Genomic DNA, 23629 nt, shown 5'->3' with positions numbered 1-23629 from the left:
TGGGGCAGAACCTGGCCCTTTAGTTTACCATGGAGCTGGGGGACATGAAGAGAACTGGGAGACGTCTAGAATGAAGCAGGTGGCAAACTCAAATTGAGTCTGTCTGATAGATTGTGCTATAGAGCCCATTAGAAGACCTATGAAACTGTGGCAACAGCAGCGAAGAAATATTACATCTCTGCTACCACTGCATCAGCTGGTTCATGACCATCCCAATTGTTTAAGGTATCAGACTCTGCTTTCTCCTAAATCTGAGCCTTTATTGTCTTAGGAACAGACAATTAGTTGTGATACTTTTACAGTTTTTTGCTGATAAAATATTGCAAAGATCTGGATGCTAGTTGTAACACAGGTCTGTCAGAAGAAATGCCTAATGAGTCACCTGGTGTATTTATGGACCATTCTGACCCAGTTTTTGTGATGGATGTTGACAGGATCCTGGAACCTGTGAAGGCTATTAGCCTTGCTCTGAATCCTTCCCATCCCGGCTGCTAAAATCATGTAAGGACCACATCAATGAGTCCTTTGTGTCTATCATAATCACTAATTAAGGTACCTTTCTTTGACAACTGAAAGAGGTGGTCATCTATCTAGAACTTTTAAAAAATCCCTGCAGAAAAATTATATGGCCAATTATTGCCCAGTCTCTAATCTGCCCTTTCTGGGCAAAGTGATTGAGAGAGCAGTCATGGACAACTCGAGGTATTCTTGGAGAATTCATCTGCTCTGGACCCTTTTCAGGCTAGCTTCAGGCTGGGCTATGGGACAGAAGTAATGCTGGTTGGGAACGTGGAGATCTTGAAGGACATTGTGCTTCTCACCTTCAGTGGGGTTCAGCTGACCCTTGCTGACTTGGTTAAGAGCCTGGATCCAGCATTACTACTGGAGAAGCGAATTATGAAATACTTTACCCGAATCTAGTTCAGCCCCGATGCTGCAAGAAACGTTTTGGGGGGACCCCAATAATTTTTAATGGGAGTACCAGGCAAACACGTAACAGGGACCATAGTTACTCCCTTCTAAGTCGACTGAAGTAAATTGGCTTAGAAGGGCACAACTCTGCACTGTAGCACATTCAGCTATCAATGTGCTTTCTCAGGGCAAACCAACCCTTCCTCCCGCTTCTGCTTTCTCTCTGCCTCCCCCCTCCCCCAGTGATGACTCACCAAGCAGAACTGTAGGACTCCAGCTTCCCCAGGGAGACAGTTAAGGACAAAAGATCTGTCTTAATCATATACTTTTGTTCAGTTTGCCAACATGCACAATACAATTTTTTCCTCACAAAAGCCCAAATCCCTACATCCTGCCATACCCTCCTCAACGAGAAAAGTTCCCCCTTGAAATCCTTTTTTTAATCCCAGGAGAGAGTATGTGTGTCAGCCATAACCTTGAATTTCTTCCAACCCCTTAATTTTATTTCTAAGAAAAAAATAGGTTGTGTGTTGAAGTGGCAAGAAGTAAAAGAGGTTTATGAGTAAGGACTGTAAAAAGATCTATTTTGTTTAAAAGTTTTAAAAATACAGAAATATAGTGAAGACGCTAGAGAGAAAGGGCGAGAGGTGGATGACTGATGATCCTTATAATAACCAACACAGGTTTTTGTGGGGAGGTGGGGGGATGAAGAATATTTACCAGTTTTGAGAGAAACAGCGTAAATGATATACTCAACTACTGAACATGAAAGAGCATAGTCTGTAAGACTATCATTGAAAGGAATTACAATGGTCGTTGTCAGGTAGACATGGAGTGAACGGAGAGATTCCAAATCAATTATATCCAGAAGCTACAAGATGGATAGAACTGTTGGGAAGATTGTAGGATGTATCTCACTTCAAGAAGGGCTAGGATTCCATAGAGATAATAATCCAACAGGCTACTCCCCCAACGGCAGCTTTCTCAGAATTCTTGAGATTATGACAACATCACTTATGACCATTTGATTAAAGGCAAACAGAAGGAAACTGAGGGCAGAACAGTGCAAAGACATTGTCTCTCATGGGAGAGTCAGAATTAAGATTATTGACCTATGTGGTAATGGGAAACAGAAAGCTATCCTCACACACAGAGAGGGGGGCATTCTTTGTGCTGTCATTAGTGATGCTGCTGTTTTGAACCATGAACAACATGTGTTGCTATTGTGATTTGCCGGACACAATGGGGACAGTGGTACATTTAACATTAAAGATCTTGAGGTTATCAACTTTGAGTTCAAAAAGAAGCACAGAGAGCTAAAATGCCAACTGACAGCAGAAGAGTCCTAACATTCCTTCTTGATGACTGCAGGGGTCAAGCTCCAGAACATCAAGGAAAATAAGAAGTGTTCATGCCTCCCTCATGTCTAGAAATGAACTTACTGTGATATCTCCCTGAGGTTTCCATTCAGAGTTAATGCTGCGTCTAGTATTGAAACATTAACATTTTGAGGCTGTTTGCAGCAACTTTTAGGGCTGGATCCTATGAATAAGTTCCCTGCATGGAGCATGCTGCTGCTTCCACTAAAATTTGTTTGTACGCGATCAATGATTTTCAGTGGGCCCTTGTGCAAATGGTAGTTTTAGCAGAGGAGGAATCCTGATCCAGGGACTATCTAGTGCACATGGAACTTGTTTATCAAATCAGAGCCTCCTCCCACCTCTGTGCTAGCCCTGTGAGGTAGAAGATTATGACAGATGGGATACATGGCTCATTCCATTCTCAGTCAGATACGTGCCAGTGTTATCTGTCCACTGACAAAGAATCAAATTAAACTTGGCACACAAAGCTTATTCACAAGGACTCATGGATTCTGAAAAATGTTTTATTATCTGCTGTTTGATATTACCTGAAAACAGGAAGTTTTTTGCTTTAGCAGCTGGGAAAATCCAAATTATGCATACAGTGTATCATCGTTTATCACAAAAGAAAACATCTGACATAAAGTTACTATTACAACTTGATATGCATATTTTTAGAGGTTTTGTGTCAATTTTGATCTGTAAACCAAATGTTCCTCAGGAGGTGGAGAGAGTGAACTATGTGGCCTATTTACAAAACATTTTGAGGATAAAATCACTTGTATCCACTCCACCTTGGATACAATTTTAATAACAATGTCTTTGCTGAGTGCTTCCAGAGATAAAACTTTGTCCCACTTTAGTTGGAACTTTTCAGCTTGTGCAACATGAGGATGTGGCCAAGATCCATGGGGATGCTAGGACAACCACGAGCATATTTCACCCTTGTCCTTTGGCTGACTACTAGAATGACTGAAGATTTCAATACTTCTTGGAAGGAGGGATATGTCCCACAAAGTTTAACAAAGCCTTGGTGCAACCACTTTTGAAGAAGCTGACCTTTGATACCACTCCAATTTGCATGTCTTCAGACCTATATCCAACATCCCATTTCAAGGTGATGTAAGCATGTGATGACCGTACAGCATCAGGCATTCTTGGATAAATCAGATTATCGACATCCCTATCGGTCTGGTTATCTACCCATGCTGCCAGATTCTGCCCATAATCACACCCACTTATTGGTTCTTGTAGGTTATCCGGGCTGTGTAACCGTGGTCTTGGAATTTTCTTTCCTGACGTTTTGCCAGCAACTGTCAGGAAAGAAAATTCCAAGACCACAGTTACACAGCCAGGATAACCTACAAGAACCAATGAACTCTGACCGTGAAAGCCTTCGACAACACCCACTTATGTTCATCTGGTGTCATCTGTGAAATGTTGGGAGTACATGCTGTTCTGGGGATAGTCATGGGAACAGCCAAAAGCCACTCCTCTTCCAGAGCTGAAAAGTTCAGGGTACTAACTGAGAGGTCGTGAGAATTTTCATTTATTTCTGCATTCAGATGCTCTCTCTTCTCCAGTGTCCCCACCACCACCACATTTTAGCAAAATGATTAACTTGGCCACATTTTCTTCATTGTTCACTATATGCTCAGCAGGAGCGCCTACCATGTGTTTGCTGTCTCTGCACATCTCTGTGGCACGTTTCACTTTGAGACTTTAGTTAGCATTAGGGCCTTTATTTATTTACAAATTTTATACTCTACTTTTCTGCCCTCATCAGGCCACCAAGGTGGCAAACAGGTTACAAAAAAATACATAATAAAAAACACATCTTAAAAACCATTAAAACCAACAGAAACACACACATATCATTAAAACAATTGAAATCAAAGCTAAAACACACATATAAAAGCAACAATCAAAACATAGTGCACAAAGGAGGTATCGCGGAGGGAGCACCCAATGAAACAAAAAAAGTCTTCATTTGCTGGCAGGAGGGGGAAACAGAAAAGATGAGACTCCCTGGGGAAGAGAGTTCCACGTTTTGGTGCTGTGGGGCACCCAAAGCAGGGCCTCAGAAGATGACCATGGTGGTCAGGTAGGTTCATGAAGGATTGAGGTGGTCCTTCAGGTATGCTGGTCTAAAGCCATATGAAGCTTTAAAGACCAACACCCATACCTTCATGCTTTCGTGCTGAGGCTGGCACCTTTGCTTTGTAAAGCAACCATCTGTTGTTTTTTTCTCCTGCTCCCAGACCTCACAGTGGGTTTGAAAGTATTTCCTCTGCCCTCATATATCCATGGGGGGCACTAAAGATCCTTCTCACTCCATACTATGGTCCCAATTTGAATTGGGCCCTCTGGTGTTTTGGGAAATAAGTTTCCTGCAGCTGTCGTGTGGCTTTGGGGAATGTGGGTCAGTTCAGGGGAACAACGACCCAATTCACAAAACCACCTCAAGTCTTTCAGGCCTAACAGTAATTTGGCTTTCAGCCTGACTGATTTTATGCTTCCCCATCTTAGAAGACCAAACACTGAACGAGTCAGCAGTGTGTTGCCGTAACTAAAAAGGCAAATGCAATCTTGGGCTGTATCAACAGAAGTATAGTGTCCAGATCACACGAAGTAATGGTATCGCTTTACTCTGCTCTGGTTAGACCTCACCTAGAGTACTGTGTCCAGTTTTGGGCACCGCAATTTAAGAAAGATGTAGACAAGCTGGAATGTGTCCAGAGGAGTGCAACAAAGATGGTGAGGGGTCTGGAGACCAAGCCCTATGAGGAAAGGCTGAAGGAGTATGTTTAGCCTGAAGAAGAGAAGACTGAGAGGGGATATGATAACCATCTTCAAGCACTTGAAGGGCTGTCATATAGAGGAGGGTACCGAGTTGCTTTCTGTTGCCCAGAAGGTTGGACCAGAACCAACGGGTTGAAATTCAATCAAGAGCTTCCATCTAGGAAGGCTTTTCTAACAGTTAGAGTGGTTCCTCGGTGGAACAGGCTTCTTCAGGAGGTGGTAAGCTCTCCTTCCCTGGAGGTTTTTAAGAAGAGGTTAGATGGCCATCTGTCAGCAGTGCAGATGATGAGAGGGAGGGCATCTTGGCCATCTTCTGGGCCTGGACTAGGGGTCACTGGGGGTGTGGGGGGGGAGGTAGTTGTGAATTTCCTGCATTGTGCAGGGGGTTGGACTAGATGGCCCTGGTGGACTAGATGACCCTGGTGATCCCTTCCAATTCTATGATTCTATGATCCTTACTCTAGCCTAACTCACATTTTGTGTTAATTACCTTACATTGGTCACATGTGAGTTCTAATGAAAAATCTGTACCTTTCCTGTGTTCTGATATGGTCTCTGTAGCAGATGCTTTAGCTGGTTCATTTTTGTTTCATCAATTTACTAAATGATTTACCTTTGATTTCTCTTCTGACACCCTGTAATATTTGCTGCTGCAAATAATATGGAATAGTGCCACAGGTAACTGAAGTGTGGAATGAATAAACTTTACTTAACACTGTGCTACTCTTGCTGCAACTGATCTCAATTAGCTGCTGGTGCTACAGAACTACCTCCTTCCACGCAGCCACTCACAGAATATTTTGTTTCCTCCTACTATCAATGTTACAAGGCTGAACTGACAAATGCAAATTAAAGGCATAACGGTACAGATTCAACCACATTAATTTCCAGAAATCCCATTTCCATCTGCAAGCGATGCTAGAGACCGCCCACATGCGAACCCACACCAACAGCATTTCCAGGCAATGAAAGGTTCGTAATAGGAGCAAGTAGTTGAAATTCCAGTGAATTCCCTGAACAGCTAAAAAAGAAAAAGAAAAACAGATCTTGGCTATGCCACAGAATGTGGCAGTTTTTCAAACCCATTGTTTTAATCACTCAGCTTGATGAGCTCTCTAACAGAACTTTGCCAAGAGATGGGGGTGGTGGTGTTAGAGTTTCTGGAAACAGATTCAGAGTGATGTAAAACAAAGCATGTCATCATGAACAGAATGTCCGTGTGCAATTTGTCTGTGTGCAACTTGATTCAAGTTGTGCGCATGTGCTAAGAGACTCTGGGATTGCCAATGACCAGAAAAAAGCGACACCCTGGCCTCCTCTTTGTACCTTTAACAGAAGCTTGCTCTGTGCAGAAATGAAGTCGAGTTTACCATGGCACAGAGATTAGCAAGTGAACTACAGTGCTGATGTCTGTAGATCCAGAAGCCATCAGACAGGAGCTGGTATAGTTGGCAATGACAGGAGTGTCTGACCTCTTCAACAAACAACTGATTTACCCTTGCTGTGTCTAAAAGCACAACAGCATTAGTTATTTATCCCAAGAAATCCTGTTGGTCCCTGGGGAAGTAACACTCCATTACTCCTGGGTGCAATATCTGCCCATATTTGAAAACAGGGGTAACTTCTGTGCACTAGTACGGTACCCCATGGGAGCCAAGGGACTGGGTGAGTGATGTGAATTGACAGAAAATTGGAGGTCAGGAGATGGGACCAACACAAGCCCAATTACATGCATACTACAAACAAAAAGGAAGAGAGTTACTGAAGGACATGCAGAATACATGGCTCCAGATGACAGCAGTGTAAAACCACATTGCAAGACAGGCTATGTGTATTGTGCATCCCAACCATTAAGAAATTATCTTTCATCTCACAAAGCAGACTCTAATCTACAAAAAAAACTTAAAGCTAGAACAACACGTTGTTAGTCTTTATGGTGTCACAAGACTCCTGTTTGTTTCTGTTATGCGACTTAGAAGATATTTGTTTATATTCATAGCCAAGGAAGCCTGAAGTGCAGCTGTGACTAGCTGAAGGCCACTGAGTATATCCATGCCAGAAAATTCTTACGTATAGAACATCAGGTCCAACTTTCTCCCATGTCCTAGACACTGCCCATTGGCTCTGAGCATTCTGTATATGCTCAGAGGTTCTTAATGTCTACTTGCTGTTTCTGCTTAAGAATTTTATGTTATGGATATGCTGACTGATCTTGTGCCGAAAATCAAAATAATACAAATATGATTAAAATATTAAGCACAGACCACAAAGTATTCAGACAGACACAGATTCAGGTACTAGAAGCAGCTGTTTGAAAGATATTAACTTCCCTCAAGCCTGCTTGCTGAACTGATAAAAAGGGTAAATTAAGGACTATTTAGAAGATAAAAAACCATCTTATGTTTGATTAACTGAAGCAAGTCAATAGATGAACACAGATTAAGAAAGATCTGTGTCTAAGATTGAAGCTCCTGTAACCCTAATACATTTTGGAGGACTTTCATTCATAGGGCGCCATGAGTCGGAAGCGACTTGACGGTACTTAACACACACACACACACACACAACCCTAATAAAGGGCTTTTGCCCTGCACATGGCTTCATTACAGGTCTCCAAAGTTACACAGCATCCTTGATGGATGTACATGCACCAATTTCCCATATGAGAGAGGGACTTTTTAATCCTCCTTTTAAGATTTGGGGCAGGCCTTGCCCCTCTCAGCCAAAATTTTAGTTTGCTGCTTCCTCCAAGATCCAGTAGATGGCACTAAGATATAATGGACTCCTATTGTAGCCAAAGAGGGAAGAATTCAAGAGGGAAGAATTCTCTTGGAGCGTACACTCTGGTCTTCAACAAGTGGACTGTGTAGGGCTATATTCCCATTCCCACACAACAGGATCCTAAGCATGTTTACTCAGGAGTAGATTTTATTCAGTCCTGACCTGGATGGCCCAGGCTAGCCTGATCTTGTCAGATCTCAGAAGCTAAGCAGTATCAGCCCTGGTTAGTATTTGGATGGGAGACCACCAAGGAATACCAGGGTTGCTGTGCAGAGGAAGGCACTGGCAAACCACCTTTGTTAGTCTCTTGCCATGAAAACCCCAAAAGGGGTCGCCGTAAGTCGGCTGCAACCTGAAGGCACTTTACACACACATACACAGATTTCATTCAGTGTAATTGAACTGAATTATTCTGTATTGCAACAAAACTGACAATCTCCTAACTCTGTGATCTGTCACTGCATTATAGTGGAACTTTAAAATAAAAAAGAAGTCCACATAGAACAAAGCAAAGAAAACATTTTTGTGTGTGTGTGAGTCAGAAATAATTCCAAGCTACTCAGTTTCAAAGGCAGCTTCTGTAATGCTTAATGTCTAAAATGAGAAGTGCTTGAATACTCAAAAGTCAGAAGTTCTACACTGAAAGCATTTCCCTCCTAATCCTACGCTGTTCAGTTATGAGGAAAGCATGTTGTTTTTTTAAAAGGAAAAAAAGCACAATATTAGCAACGACACCCCCAACCTGACCATTTCTCTTGGTGAATCCACATGGATCCATAGTGCTTTGCCAGCCCAGAGTAGATAGGCTACCGATAGAATTCCATTCTAAACCAAAAAATGTCACCCAAGATGGGAGGACAACAGAAAAATCAATGGACTGCAGGGTTTTGGCATGGTTACCTGGATTGTTCATGATAACCGTGTCAAGAACTGATGGTAAAAAAAGAGAAAGCAACCTAGGGCTGCAATTATATGCACGCTCATCCATGAGTAAGTTCCATTGAACTTGATGGGGCTTGCCTTTGAGAAAACACAGATAAGCCGCAGCTGATGAAGTGAGTCACAAGGGCAATGGTGCAGCCATCCTTTAAAAATCTTCAGCAGCAGCATCCACAGCTGGCCGCTGTGTCCAAAGGGTGCTATGGGAAATGCTGAAGTCCAAAACTAGGCGTAATGGTGACCTGTGGGTGACGCCGCCAATTTAAAGCGATTGTAAAATGCAGTGAGGGCCTGATCCAGCCTAAAGTGTGGTGGGATGAGGAAATCTTATCTCCCCCCCCCCCACTGGCCGGGCACCTTTTCAAGTGCCAAAACAGCTGTGTGTGGGATGGGTTGTGGTAGCATCAGAACTGCGGTAGCTCACGAAGGAAGCCAGGTCCCCTCTCCAGAATGGGAGATCCAATCGAGCCATTAGCACAACTCCCTATCCTTCCATTCTTATCACTGATAACAAAAGTTCCAATTTAGTCCAGGAGAACTATCTGCAGGGGCATTAAATCCACTGTATGACTGGAGAAATAACTGTGATACAGGTGCGGGAGGGAGGTTTGCTATGCAGAACTCACTGAAAACAATGAGAGTCCGGCAGAGTTATGCCCTTATACATGCCTCCCACCCAAGACAGTGCCCCTTGTTATTTACCAATCCATATCTGGGAGGCAGGAACTAAAAAATATCAAGACTTCCTGTCTCCCGGGGGGGGGGAATGACCCCTCCCTTCTCAAAGAGTCAGTAATTTTAAAGCTGAAACAAATAGAACTAGACAGGAAGATTTAACAGTACACCATAACAATTAACCTGAAAAAACTCTTTTTTAAAAAAAAATACAGGTTAGAACTGGTGCGTAACTAAATGAACAGAGTTGGCTCTGTGAGAATTGGAGAACAGTAGGAATTTTTGGAAGGACTACTGTAACAGGTAAATGGTCCAGAAAGGCGTTTCCCCCCGCCTCCGGAGGGGAGTCTTTGGCTCTAGGACAATAAACTGATATTGAACGAGACACACATAATACATTTGTTGAAAGGTGCCCCCAGGACTCTGTGCTGTTTTTACTGTAAAGCACTAATACTCATGCCCCTCTAGAACCAGAACAAGTTGTTCCAATGGGAAGAGGTCAGTGCAAAGCAACCCGCAGAATAAGCAGGGGTCAAGTTCCTGCATGCCAGGTGGACCATTTGGATCACAAATGCGGTGTGTGTGAAGGGACTTCTGCCTCTCCTCACATCATTTTCATGACCCGTCCTATACGGTTTGGGGGGGGGTGCTATTTGGTATGTTGTTTAACCCACAAGCGTACATGTGGGTTTTCGCAACAGGACAAATAGGATGCCCCGGGACTGTTGCAGGTCATGAAAACAGCATGGGGCGGGGGGAGGCTGAAGCTTCTTCTGCCACAACTGCAATCTGAACTATGCACCACGCATAAGGAGAGCCCACAACTCATTTGCGACTGTAACAGTGTGAGGATCCTGGACCCAACCCATGTCCTCCTTAATATATGAATTGGCCCTTGAGGAGCTTCTGTATGAAGATAGGAAACACAAGAACTTAAGAGGCGCCTTGCAGGATCAGACCAAGAGTCTATCTAACTTGCATCCTGCTTCCAACTGTAGCCATAAGCAGGAAAATTTACAGCCATCCTCCTGCACTGTCTGTCTCCAGCAGCTGGGATACAAGGTACACTACATCTGAACATGCAGGTTCTACTTCACTACCATGGCTAACAGTAATCGACAAACCTCTCCTCCTCTCCTTTAAAGCCTCTTGAATGCCTAGTAAGTATGGTTGCCGGGTCCCCCTGGCCACTGGCAGGAGATAGGGGGTAAGGGTTGCCAGATCCAGGTTAGGAAACTCCTAAAAGTTGGGGGATGGAGCCTGGAGAGGACAGGGGCCTCAGTGGGGTACAGTGTCATAGTGCCCACCCTCCAAAGCATCCATTTTCTCCAGAGGAACTGATCTCTGTTGGCTGGAGATCAGCTGTAATAGCAGGAGATCCCCAGGTGCCACCTGGAGGCTGGCACCCCTACTAGAAAGTGCTCAGTACCAATTTTTCCAGCCCTGTTTTCAACCTGCAGATCTGGTTGTGACAGCCTGAAGACAGGAGATATTAAATTGCCTGGGTCTTGGGCTTATCTTCATTCATAGCCCTTACCAGCTAATTACCAGCTCTACTTGGTTCCTCCCTGCAGGGACCAGCCTTCCTTCTCTCACAGACGCCCTGCTGTTCTGCTAGCTAAACACAATTCGAGCTGCTTTCCCTGTGAGGGATCTGGCTTTGTAAGACGCTTCCAGAGCCTTCCACTTCTCTTTGGCCCCGCGCCGAACTCACTTGCCAATTTACAGGGCTTTATTGCGTACTTGGAGGGATTTGATGAAACGCGTCATCCCAAGCTGGCACATCTGATGTAAGAACACCTTTTCCTAATAGCAGCTCCCCATTCATGTTTATGAGCAGCTGAAGACTTTTATGAACACTTTTTAAATGGGAAGTCTTCTGAAGGCACAGAGTACTTTTGCTCCTTCCTTGCCAAGAATCATGCAAGACGCTTTTCCAGTGCAAACAACTCCGCTTGAGGTGCAGTGGTTAGAAGCTTGTCAGCATGGCTCTGGGAGACCCTGGCTGAAATCCCCACTCTGCCACTGAAGTTTGCTGGGTGACCTTGGGCCAGTTGCTTTCTCCCAGACTAACCTACCTCACAGGGCTGCTGTGATGATAAAATGGAGAAACAATGTCGGAAGCTGCTTCAGGTCTCCCCCGGGGAGAAAAGGAGGGTAATAAATATCTCAATAAAAATAAATAGAGGCAGCCCAACACGGTTTGTCAAAGAGCCAAGTTTGAAGATGCCCCAAATGAAAAGGACCTTCTTCACATGAACACATGCAGCTGCCTTATACTGAATCAGACCCTCGGTCCATCAAAATCAGTATTGTCTATTCAGACCAGCAGCGGCTCTTCAGGGTCTCAGGCAGAGGTGTTTCACACCCCCTACTTGCCTAGTCCCTTTAACTGGGGATGCCGGGGATTGAACCTGGGACCTTCTGCATGCCAAGCAGATGCTCTACCACTGAGCCACGGCCCCTCCCCTTCCTGTGTATCAAAAGAGCCAGGTGAGGACCTTCCCCAAAGACAGCTCATTTTCAAGGCACATTGAGGAATGATTGTCAAGTATGAACTGGGGTGGTGGTGAAAACCAGATTAACTGAAGTAGAGCATTATGTGGATATGGGGAGGAATACGTTGGCGATTCTCTTTACATGTTGTAAATATGTATTTGTGACATGAACTACATTGGGCACAGATGGGGCAAATCCCCAGAAACATCAGAGTCTTTTTCACAAGCTACAGCGAATGCAAGTACAATCTGCGTAGATCGGACACATGATGTAACTTTAAATATACCTTGAATCATTCTCATGCCACACTCAACACAAGTACAGCTGAACCTGTGATTGAAAACCCACATTCATTCAGGTACCGATCCCTGGATTCATTTGTAAAGCATAGACTTGTTGGCTTTTTCATGCAGTGTGTTTACTGTAACGTGAGAACAGGGCCAGTGGGTGTACTAACCAGGGTTAGCACTTCAGGGGTAACTTCCTATCCCAACAGGGCGGTTTCTCCTAGCTCCTTCCTTGCAGTTAGGGCCGGTGCTACCATTCGGCAAACTAGGCGGTCGCCTAGGGCGCAGACCTCAGAGGGGTGCAGAACTGGCCCAAGGGGCACAGTTTGAAACAGGTGAGTGCCTTGAAAAATGAAACTGACCATTTCTATTTTTATTGTATTTCAAGGTAAGTACCACAACAGTGCTATAGGAGATAATTAATTATAACGTCTTTAAAAAAAAAGTTTTGTAGGAATTCCAAGGTATAAGCTTTCGGGAATCAAAGCTCCCTTGGTCGGATACAAAGGAGTCTTTAAAAAAAGTTTTGTAGGAATTCCAGGGTATAAGCTTTCGGGAGTCAAAGCTCCCTTGGTCGGATACAAAGGAGCCTTGAAATATTCTGCCTGCATTACAATCGTTATCTGATGCTGATCAATTAATTAATTTGATATCAGATATGGATCCCTGTTTGCGTGTTAAGTGCCGTCAAGTCGCTTCCGACTCATGGCGACCCTATGAATGAAAGTCCTCCAAAACGTCCTATCTTTGACAGCCTTGCTCAGATCTTGCAAATGGAAGGCTGTGGCTTCCTTTATTGAGTCCGTCCATCTCTTGCTGGGTCTTCCTCTTCTCCTGCTGCCCTCCACTTTTCCTATCATGACGGATCCCCATATCTCCCCCAAATGGCCCTTTATGGCTTGGCGGCCAAGAAAATCAGAATATTTTTTTTCCTTCTCCCAGACATCTGTTTTGGAAAATGGGTTCGGGTTGGGGGGCACAAAGCAGCGCGCCTTGCCTAGGGCGAAGGCGACCCCCGACCGGCCCCGACCCCGAGAGGCGGGATGCCTACCTGCCCACGTCGGAGCAAGTCCTGGTGTCGGCGGCCACGGCGGCGCGCGGAGAGCGGGGAGGGGAGCAGCGGGGCCGGGTCAGGAGCGCCCCCAGCAGCACGGCGGCGGCCGCCAGGGCCAGCCCCGCCGCCAGGCAGCAGCAGCAGCCGCGCCGCTTCGCCGAAGCCATCGCCCCTCTGGCCGCCGCCGCCGCCGCCCCGGCCGCTTTTAAGGGGCGCGCGCCACTCTGCGCCCCGCCCACCCGCCGCAGCAGCAGCAGCAGCAGCAGCAGCATCGCCTCCGCCACGTGGGGACGCGCCGGGCATCGCTTGGCCCGAGAGGCGGCTCCGCCTTCCCCTGCTGGCCAGCGGGCAGGAGCGCCCAGGGAGAAGGGCCGAGGCCAGGCGGGCCGTTTCTGCACGGGAGGCTTCGCCGCTCTCTGGCTGCACAGTTCCCCCCATCCACATTCTCAGAACTGGGACTTGCGAAAAAGCTAAGACGTTTTGGGAGGGGATATATAATGAAATAAGGTTGATTGTACAGCAAAATAGCCCTACAACACCTGAAATGATGCTACGAAGTATAATGTGTGTGTGTGTGTGTGTGTAAAGTGCCATCGAGTCGCCGCCGACTTATGGTGACCCCTTTTGGGGGTTTTCATTGCAAGAGACTAATAGAGGTGGTCTGCCAGTGCCTTCCTCTGCATAGAGACCCTGGACTTCCTTGGTGGTCTCCTATCCAAATACTAACCAGGGCTGACCCTGCTTAGCTTCTGAGATCTGAAGAGATCAGGCTAGCCTGGGCCATCCAGGTCAGGGCACGAAGTATAATACCAGATACCATTTTTACCCACAGAGCCGTTTTGGTTTATGCCACCACGGCTGCACGATTGACATATGCAGCTCAATGGAAGGCAGTCGAGATACCAGACAAAAAAGACTGGATAAAAAAGATGCTGGAATTGACCGAGATGGCGAAGCTTACAGCTTTGATAAACCAGAATGATAGTGTACAATTTTTTTTTGGGGGGGGGAATGGGAGGCTTGGAGAACTTGCTGTGAAAATCATTTTTTAACGGGACCATTTAAAGGATACTCTTTGATCTAATCCCTTATTTATACTTTGTATTAATTTTTATGTTAGGTATTGATTTAATAATGTTGGATTGGATAAGAACGGGTTAATTAAAATAATATTGGGATTAGCTCCATTAGCAAAAGTTTATACAATTCATTTTTAGATGGAAGAGGGAGAGGGGGAAGTCATTTCATTGTTCAATTAGAGATGTTACTTGTTTTTCTTTTTATTATTACTATTATATCGTTTTTGTTGATATATTAAATGAAAAAAAATATTATTAAAAAACAAACAAATTCTCAGAACTCAACAATCAGCCCCTGTGCAGAGTTTGGAGAATTCCGAGGGGAGAGATGCGCCTCCAGAGAGCGGCAAAGCCAAGGCCCAAACTCCCCTGCGGAAATGGCCATGGGGAGCCTGTCCAGCGGCTGCCCCAGATCAGCTCCTTGGGGCCGCCGGCCACTGGCTTTCCCCGTTGGGCTCATGGCCATGGCGAGACAGGGCCCCGGCCCTTGCTGCACTCGGCTGCAAATGGGCGCTGGAGTGGGGGAGGCATGCCCGGGAGCGCCAAGAACCAAGTGTGATCTGTTAGGACTCCTGTAAGTATTATAGCTAGTCGGCTTTGTTATTTTTGTGCATTTCACTGCCACTGAACTATATGCCTTGTTTAATCTCTTCAATAAGACCATCTTTTGCATTATGGCGTGTGTTACTTGGGGAGTCACTGAGACCAAACCCAGGTAAAGCTTGGTTACCTTACTGCACCAAGGCCGGGTCAGTCTTGACAGAGCTCACTTCCTAAGATGCAAAGAAAAACATTTTCCTTGCTACTAGAGACCAACACTGCTACCCCTTTGAAGTGGCAATGCTATCCTGCTACGGGACTGAATCTGGGGGATGGTCTCCTGCTGCCCTGCCAGAGGTGATCCACTGACTGCTGGGCAGGGCAGGTGTGGAAATGTCCTCATATGGATCCCATTCTTTTAGGTGCAACAGAAAAAGGAAAGGGATGAGAAAGTGAGACAAGTTTGCTGTGGCTCAGTGATAGAGCATCTGCTTGGCATGCAGAAGATCCCAGTTAAGAAGATCCCAGTTTCAATCCCTGGCACCTCCAGTTAAAGGGACTAGGCAAGTAGGTGATGTGAAAGACCCCTGCCTGAGACCCTGGAGAGCCGCTGCCAGCCTGAGTAGACAATACTGACTTTGATGGACCAAAGGTCCGATTCAGTATAAGGCAGCTTCATGTGTTCACGTGACTCATGTAGCCAGATCACCCAGAGACTTTGCTATGAAGAGAACAACAGTGCCCATTTTGATGCATTTTGAGTATCTTCTGCTTCACATAATTCCACTGTGGTAGTTGTGTTTTGGCAGCAAAAATAAAGAGGGGTCTTACAGTATGACATCTTAAAAGTATAGTAATTGTGCTGGGATAAAATTTTGTATTCTTTAAAACGCCACAAGAGTTCTGCTACTTTTTCTATGCCAGGGGCATAGCCTTCTGAGTTTCGGGAGGTGGGGGCAGTGTTCAACCTGGTCAAGGTCCATACATACTTAGTAATCTATATTAAATAATTTCAGTATCTATATATCTAATAGCGACATGTGACCCCCCCATCTGTGGATACCTAAATCTGCAGATCGAGGCCACACAGACGCTAAACAGACTTTCCTGCAAACTAAGGAAACTTCCTAGGTTTGTAGAAAAATCTGAAATGTTTAAATTTCCCCTCAATTAAAATAAAAATGTTTAAAAGTGTTGTTTACGCAGACGCTTGAGCTGCTCCGGGCCTACCGGCAGTGGACACCAGAAGCTACCCCGGGCTTGGAGCGGCTGCCAGGCACTGCCGGGCTCCAAGATGACTTTCACCGGCTCAGCAATGGGGGAGGATGGGATTTCCCTCAAGAGTTTCATGGGGGCCCCTTGTGAAATTATATTTCCAAAAAACATATGCCATCAATAATTAATCATGTGGTTTTAAAATATAACATTTTCACTTGAAATAACCCAAATCTCAGTCAAAGAAAGAAAGCTCTTGTTAGAGGAAAGATGTCATGAACTCCTTCACGGAGACAATTTGAGTAAATATTTCATTTGTGTATGAAAGGAAATACTTCCCCTCTCTTTTTTCCTCACAACTTAGGCTGAATGCGTGACTGGCCCAAGGTCACATAGCGTGCTTTGTGGCTGTGTGGGGACTGGTCTCTAGTCTCCCCAATCTTGTTCCAACACAGTAAATACCGGCTTCTCAAATACCCTGACCTGAAAATATGGGAGCATTTGTTTGGCTGAAGTAGGGTCCAGGACAGCAGAATCACTTCGCTTTCCATGTTTGGTGAACCAGCTTTATCCCCCACCCCCAATTAGAGAGCCAGTGTGGTGTAGTGGTTAAGAGTGGTGGACTCTAATCTGGAGAACCGGGTTTGATTCCCCACTCCTACACATGATGCCTGCTGGGTGACCTTGGGCTAGTCACAGTTCTCCCTGAACTCTCTCTGCCCCACCTACCTCACAAGGTGTCTGTTGCGGGGTGAGGAAGGGAAGGCGATCGTAAACTGGTTTGAGACTTCTTACAGGTAGAGAAAATGGGGGTATAAAAACCAACTCTTCTTCTACAGGTGCACCAGGACGCAATAATAATGCAATTACTAGTATCCCATCAGTGAAGGCAAACCATAATTCTCTCGATCCATTACTTACATCAGACAGTTTTCAGAGGGTAGCTGTGTTGTCCTCCAGTAGGACAGCTAGGTTCGAGTCCAGCAAAGGGAGCTTTGACTCTCGGAAGCTTATACCCCCAAAATCTTGGTCTCTAAGATGCTTCTGGACTCAAATCTAGCTGTACTTACATCATAGTATGTGTTGCAGGCTACAGGACACACATTTTTCAGTCCAACCACTGAGGCCTCCTGATTGCTAGATGAATTGATCTTTCCCTTCCCTCTTCCATGGTCTTTCTGTGTTGTTTCTTCACCCAGACAGCATTATCAACTGAAGGTTCCCTGCCCCTCTTATCTTTACAAAAAACAAACAAAAACAGCCCCATGCCTGCTAGGAATTTGTTAAGTTGCTACAAAGACAAGACTGACTGAGCAGTTTCATGATGCTAGGACCCTTGCTGGGAAATCCTGGAAGGGCTGACAGCCCAGAAGGGGCATTCCCTCTGCTGGGAAATCCTGGGGCGGAGCATTGAGCCCCCTCCCATAGTTTATGCCTGAGTGAGGCTTGTACTGAAAACATAAAAATATGAGGAAGCATTAGAAAATCTTGAAAAGCAGCAGCAGTATTCAAGCTCACGTTTACATACTGAGAACATAAACAGCAGCCCTGCTGGCTCTAACCAGTAGTCCATCTGGTCCAGCAACCTGTTTCACACAGTGCTGGACCAGTTGCCCTGGAGGGCTAGCAATCAGGAACTATAGGTCAAGGCTTTCTTCTGATGTTGCCTCCTGGCACCTGTATTCAGAGGTTTACTGTCTCTGAATGTGGAGGTTCCCCTTAGTTGCCATGGCTAGTAGCCATTCATAAACATATTCTCCAAGAATCTGTTTAATCGCCATTTAAAGCCATTAAAGCAACACATACTCTGAAGTCGGTTTCAGGTAGCCGGCTCAAGGTTGACTCAGCCTTCCATCCTTCTGAGGTCGATAAAATGAGTACCCAGCTTGCTGGGGGTAAAGGGAAGATGACTGGGGAAGGCGCTGGCAAACCACCCCATAAACAAAGTCTACCTAGTAAACGTCGGGATGTGATGTCACCCCATGGGTCAGGAATGATCCAGTGTTTGCACAGGGGACCTTTACCTTTACCTTTTTTTAAGCTTTCAAAGGCCATCACTACATTTGCTGGCAGCGAATTCCACAATTTAATTATTTGCTGAGTAAAGAATCACTTCGTTTTGTTCATCTTGAATCTACCTCCCATCAGTTTCCCTTGGTGAAGTATTATGGGAGAGTTCACTTTCTCCACCCGATGCATAATTTTATGAACCTCTATATGCTTTAGGTCCTGACCTGGAGGATGGCCCAGGCTAGCGCAATCTCATCAGCCACTGTGGGGCTACGCCAGTGCCCAAGAGCAGCGCAGCTGTGCTATGGGCCTGTGCCGGAGGATCGGGCCCTTACGCCCGTGTAACTCGGAGATATGCTGGCATAAGGGTCAGTCCACTCCCTGAGCCCCTTCACCCTCCCTTAGGATTGTGCTGTAATACAGCACCCACCTGAAACAGACTGTGGATTGTTTGCACTAAATCCATCAAATTGGCAGTAGAAGTTTCACTGTTGCAAGTGCAATGTGAAAGAGATTAAAATTTTACCTTTTGCAATATATTGTGTGTGTGTGCGCGTGTCCTTTTTAACATGCAGTTTAACCCCCCAGATTGCATAATGCATTGCAGCAGAATAGGTCGGCATAACAGCTTTATTTGACAGATTTACACAAGCAGAGGACCCACAAACAGAAATACATGAGTGATATATGAAAAGTTCATCCTAACTGGATGAAAGAAAATAAGATGCAGGTGGAAAACGTGTTTCACATTGAAACCCATATAAACAAAGGCAGGGCTGAATTATTTGCAGTGCAATCCTAAACCTAGTGACACCCTTGCCAGTCCATTGACTATAATCGAGGAGGTGTAACTGTGCTTAGACGGCACCATGTAAAACATAGTTAACAAAGCCATATCAAGTTTTTAAAAGTGAACAAAGACTGAAAGGGGAGAGGAGCTGTGTGGATCCCTACATGTTTATTTTTTATTTATTTCATTTACAGCTGTGGTTCATTATTTTCCCTGGAAGATCAGGAATTAGTTTTGTGACTGCTTCATTATGTAAATGTGGATCATAATTCACCACATCCTGTTTCAATCCGGTTTGAAAAATATCTTATTTCAGCACTGAAGTTTTGCATTAGTGGGATTCTGGCACAGAGGCAGCTTTAAAACTGGGACTGATGCTGTATGACCCACGGGTGTCACTGTATTCTCGGCACAGAGCAGTGCTAAAATGTTAGCTGTTTGATGGGAAATTGTTCTGGGTAATTGGCAAAACTTTGTAAGTAAGACTTAAGTTGTGTTTTTGTATTCCCCACATCTGCTGACTGAAAGGGAGAAAGGCGAAAATATAATTTGGATCTCACAAATTGTAAAGGGGTAGCTGTGGTAGTTATTACAGCAAACCAGAGAGGCACCTTGGTCTTCATTATGAACTTCATTGTAGTCAGATTTATAAGTTTTGTAAACAAGAGTCCGCTTCATCAGTTGCTTGAAGTGTATCAGCAGTTGGCATACATATTTACCTTTCTTGTAGTCCACCTTTCTCGCCAAGACTAAAGATAGATTACAAACATATGCTGTAAACCAGGGGTCCCCAGTATGTAGCCCACAAGTGCCAGGGCATCAGTGGACATGTTTTCTGGCGCCCACCAAGCATTTTTGGAAAGTGGGTGGGGTCGGGAGCGGCTGGTGCCCAGCAGATCTTCGGATTGGCCAGGAGAGTTCTGATTGGCTTTGCAGATGAAAAAAATACATTGTTTCAGTGACTGCAACAGCCATAGCACATGGATCTTCAGTTTTGAATGTATGCCCCAGGTCTTGACCATTATCCTTTCTTCCCATCTGTTCAGACTGGGATGGGGGGGGGGGGCAGCACCAGAAACAGCCAGCCAGCCTGCAGAAGGTGGGGGGGAGTCTGGTTCTTGTCCCCAGCACTGCTGATGCAGCCCAGGACAAAAGTAATCTGGCTAGCATGAATGGAAAGGCAGAAAAAAGCCCCTCTTCCCACCTTAAGCCTGCCCCCCTCTGCGAGTGGCACTGCTGCAGATGGGGAGAACAAGATCCCCAGCATGTGTGGGAAAAGTCATTCCCGCTCAAACCTGCTGGCATTGTCTTGTTCCTACGCTGCTGCTGCTACCTGGGGAGCAAAGCAAGCTGGCTGGCTTGAATGCGTGAAGCCTCCCCCCAAAGCGCCCTCCCCCAGCCAACTGGCTACTTTCCATCCCCAGCAGCTCCTGAAACAAAAGAAGGCTGGCTGGTCTGAAGCAGGGGAGGAGTAAAGCCCTTCTACCCCAGCTAGCCAACTACTTTCCATCCCAAGCAGTGCTGGCTGACTTGAAGGTGTGTGTGTGTGTAAAGCCCTTTTCTCCAGCTTCTTGGAGGAAAGCTGGCTGGTTGTACTGAACGGGGTGTGTGTCAAGTTCTTCTCCCTCATCCTGAGCACCACAACGGGGCTGAAAGCTTTGTGGCTTTTTATGTATAAGGGATGTGTATGTATGCGTGTGCAGGGGGAGCCCATACTGTTGACGTCATATTATAACGGAGGGAGAAAAGGGGGCAGAGTCTAAAAAAGGAGATCTACTTGCAATCCTCCTTTGATTTACATGCAAATTAAAACTATTCTTATTTTACCCAACATTCCTTATTGATGGGCCTTTTGTTGTTAAAGACTATGTGGGTCTTTATTGTGGTGCTTTAATATTTTGTTCATGTTTATTTTAAGCAATATATATTGAGTATTGTGTGTGTGTTAAGTGCCGTCAAGTCGCTTCCGACTCATGGCGACCCTAGGAATCAATGTCCTCCAAAGTGTCCTATAACAGCCTTGCTCAGATCTTGCAAATTGAGGGCTGTGGCTTCCTTTACAGAGTTGATCCATCTCTTGTTGGGTCTTCCTATTTTCCTGCTGTCCTCAACTTTTCCTAGCATGATTGTCTTTTCCAGTGACTCTTGTCGTCTCATAATGTGTCCAAAGTACGACAGCCTCAATTTAGTCATTTTAGTTTCTAGGGTCAGTTCAGGCTTGATTTGATCTATAACCCACTGGTTTGTTTTTTTGGCAGTTCCTATCAAAGTCTGAGCAGAATCTCTCTCTTTCAGTACACATCTCATATGCAGCTACCTCTGACCGGCCCTTCAGCATCAACTGTCATTGTTAAAAGAAACAGCGCAGGCTGAAAATTCTTGGCTCATGAGAGAAGTGTTCATCTAAAGCTAAAAAGCAGCCAGAAGAAGCATTTCCCCCCTTTTGCATAAGTGTGTTAGATGCCTGTAAAATGAAGACAGATACAACCAGATGAGGGTTTCTTAGCTAGCTGTATACTTATTCTGTGTGTATGCAAAAAATTTTTTTGTGAACATTATGTTAATTTTAAAAGGCATCCCATTAAACAGCATCGGTCTGAAATGCTGAAGAGCTATTTTCAGAGTCATGCATAACATCACTCCCTGTCATTTTGTGGTTGGCTCCACCTCCCATGATAGCCATTTTGTGGTTGCGCCCACCACCCTCTGCACCATTCTAAAAGTGTCCGCAGGCTGGGAAAGGTTGGGGACCCTTGCTCTAAACAGTGGCGCCCCACCATTGATTAACTCCTCAGAATCAGCCCCCACACTTCTAGGACTTGATCCAAGGTGGTCTGAGGAGGAGGATGCAAGTACATAGGCCTTCTTCACTGGGTAACCTTGGGCCAGTCTGTCTCTCTCAGCCTAACCTACCTCACATGGTTGTTGTGAGGATGAAATGGAGGAGGGGCACGCACAAATGCTACCGTGAGCTCCTTGGAGGAAAAGCAGAAAAAAATGTACCAAATAAATAAATGTTGGGGGCGCACACAGAGACTTTTCAGGAACTCTGTTGATCACTGGATGTATTTATTATGATGTTTACTGTCTTGTTTCACAGTTTTGCTGCATATCTTTGTTACGCTAACATCTTGTTGACCACCTTGCATCTCAGGAGAACGGCAGGGCATACTTTTTAAAAAATTTACTTGGTGTATTGTCCGCCCTTCTCCCTGAAACTCCGGGCAGATTACTAATTTTTTTTAAAGCAATTTAATCAGACAGCAAGGATCTTCAACAAACATTGCAACAGGACTCAAAACAAAAGGGAAAAACCCCAAAACACAAACAAAACCGTGTTGAAGGCATGACAGTGCCATTATGCAACAAGAGGTTTACAGAGGCAGAAGACAATGCAGAAAAGGAAAGTGACACATCGAATAAGCATTGCAATAGACTACAATCCTGTTCCATTATCAAAGCAACCTCCTAAATGTTACCATTATACTACAGTTCTAATCCCTTTATAAAAATGTCCTCCCGAACATTTCTCTTTTGTACATTTTGATCTAAATGCAGACAGGGAGAAAGACCCAAAGGAGAGGAGAGAGGAGGGAGATCAGTCTAGTGACTTCAGAACAATTATGCACCTAAACAAGTCCAAACCGATCTTCTTTTAAGGGAGCAAGGGGAGTGAGAAATTTCACAGAAGCCTTGGACTCCGGCCAGTCAAAGTGACAAGAGGGTCCTCTCATTTTTACATTAACTGGGTCCCTGGAGGCTTGCAGCCCCAGCACCTCTGGTTTCCAGTCTGAAGCAGTGGATGTTATCGGTGCTTATCCTCCCCCTTCCTCCCGTGAAAGGCCCCCTGTTTCAGAGACAGGTTCTTAAAGCCCCCTTGCTTGTCTATTCCTGTTCCTTTGCCTTGAAATAAAACAAACAGTGTTAATCGGTCCAAGAATGTCCAGGACTTTTGCCAAGCTTCCAGCCGAAACATTCTCCCACTGACATGCTGCCTCCCCTTAGCTATTTCCTGTCTCTTTAACATGTCCTAAACTTAGTTAAAAGTAAGCAAGCTGGACTGCCTCTTCGTTTTAATGAGGAATACTGCAGAGCTGTGCTGTCTTTGTTCTGTGAAGCAGAACGGGGGCTACTCCAATGTTGCCTGCTGCTGAGACAGCCCCTCACTTGGTTTCAAGGAGGGCATAAATGGCAGTGTCTCAATCTTAATGGTTTTTAATTGTTATTTGCTTTAGGTGCCCTGAGGAGGTGGGAAAGTCACAGATAAAGTAACTCAGAAGCCAAGAGGGAAACTATAAGGTTGGGTGGAATCTCAGTCCTAAGAGGTGCAACCAGCCAAAGACTGTAAGTGGGCTTCCACCAGACTCTCCTGTACACTACTAATAACCGTCAGGTTGCAAAGGGGAAACCTTTTGCAGTATTAGGGGTTTGTGGATTACTCCTCTTCTCTGCGATAATGAGGGGCTGTCAATACCAGATAAGGTTAAGAAACTCTTGGCAGGTGTGGATTTAGGAGTTACCGTACATTGGCTGTAGCCATTTTTTTTAATTTATTTTTTGCTCTTGTAATTAAATTCAAAGGACTTCAAGCGTGGTAACTGGTTGATTATTTAAATTTTGTTGTTGTTGTTTTATCTAGCATGACACAGCTCAAGGCTTGTAGGCTAAATGAGCGGTGTCATTAA

At 45.1% G+C, this 23629-nt stretch overlaps 1 protein-coding gene across 1 annotated transcript in view; it reads right to left on the bottom strand.

Moving 5' to 3' along the window:
- The window catches only part of GGT5 (gamma-glutamyltransferase 5), a 36022-nt gene extending 22545 nt beyond the window's left edge, over nucleotides 1-13477 (bottom strand). Inside the window, exon 1 of the mRNA XM_056859528.1 lies at nucleotides 13308-13477. Coding sequence (XP_056715506.1) covers nucleotides 13308-13477 — 170 coding nt within the window. The remainder of the gene's footprint in view (nucleotides 1-13307) is intronic.
- Nucleotides 13478-23629: the final 10152 nt, after the last annotated feature.

Source organism: Euleptes europaea, chromosome 13 (assembly GCF_029931775.1).
Source record: "Euleptes europaea isolate rEulEur1 chromosome 13, rEulEur1.hap1, whole genome shotgun sequence".
Taxonomy (NCBI): domain Eukaryota; kingdom Metazoa; phylum Chordata; class Lepidosauria; order Squamata; family Sphaerodactylidae; genus Euleptes; species Euleptes europaea.
Note: the sequence above shows the minus strand (reverse complement) of the source record. Positions and strands in the feature narration are given on the sequence as shown.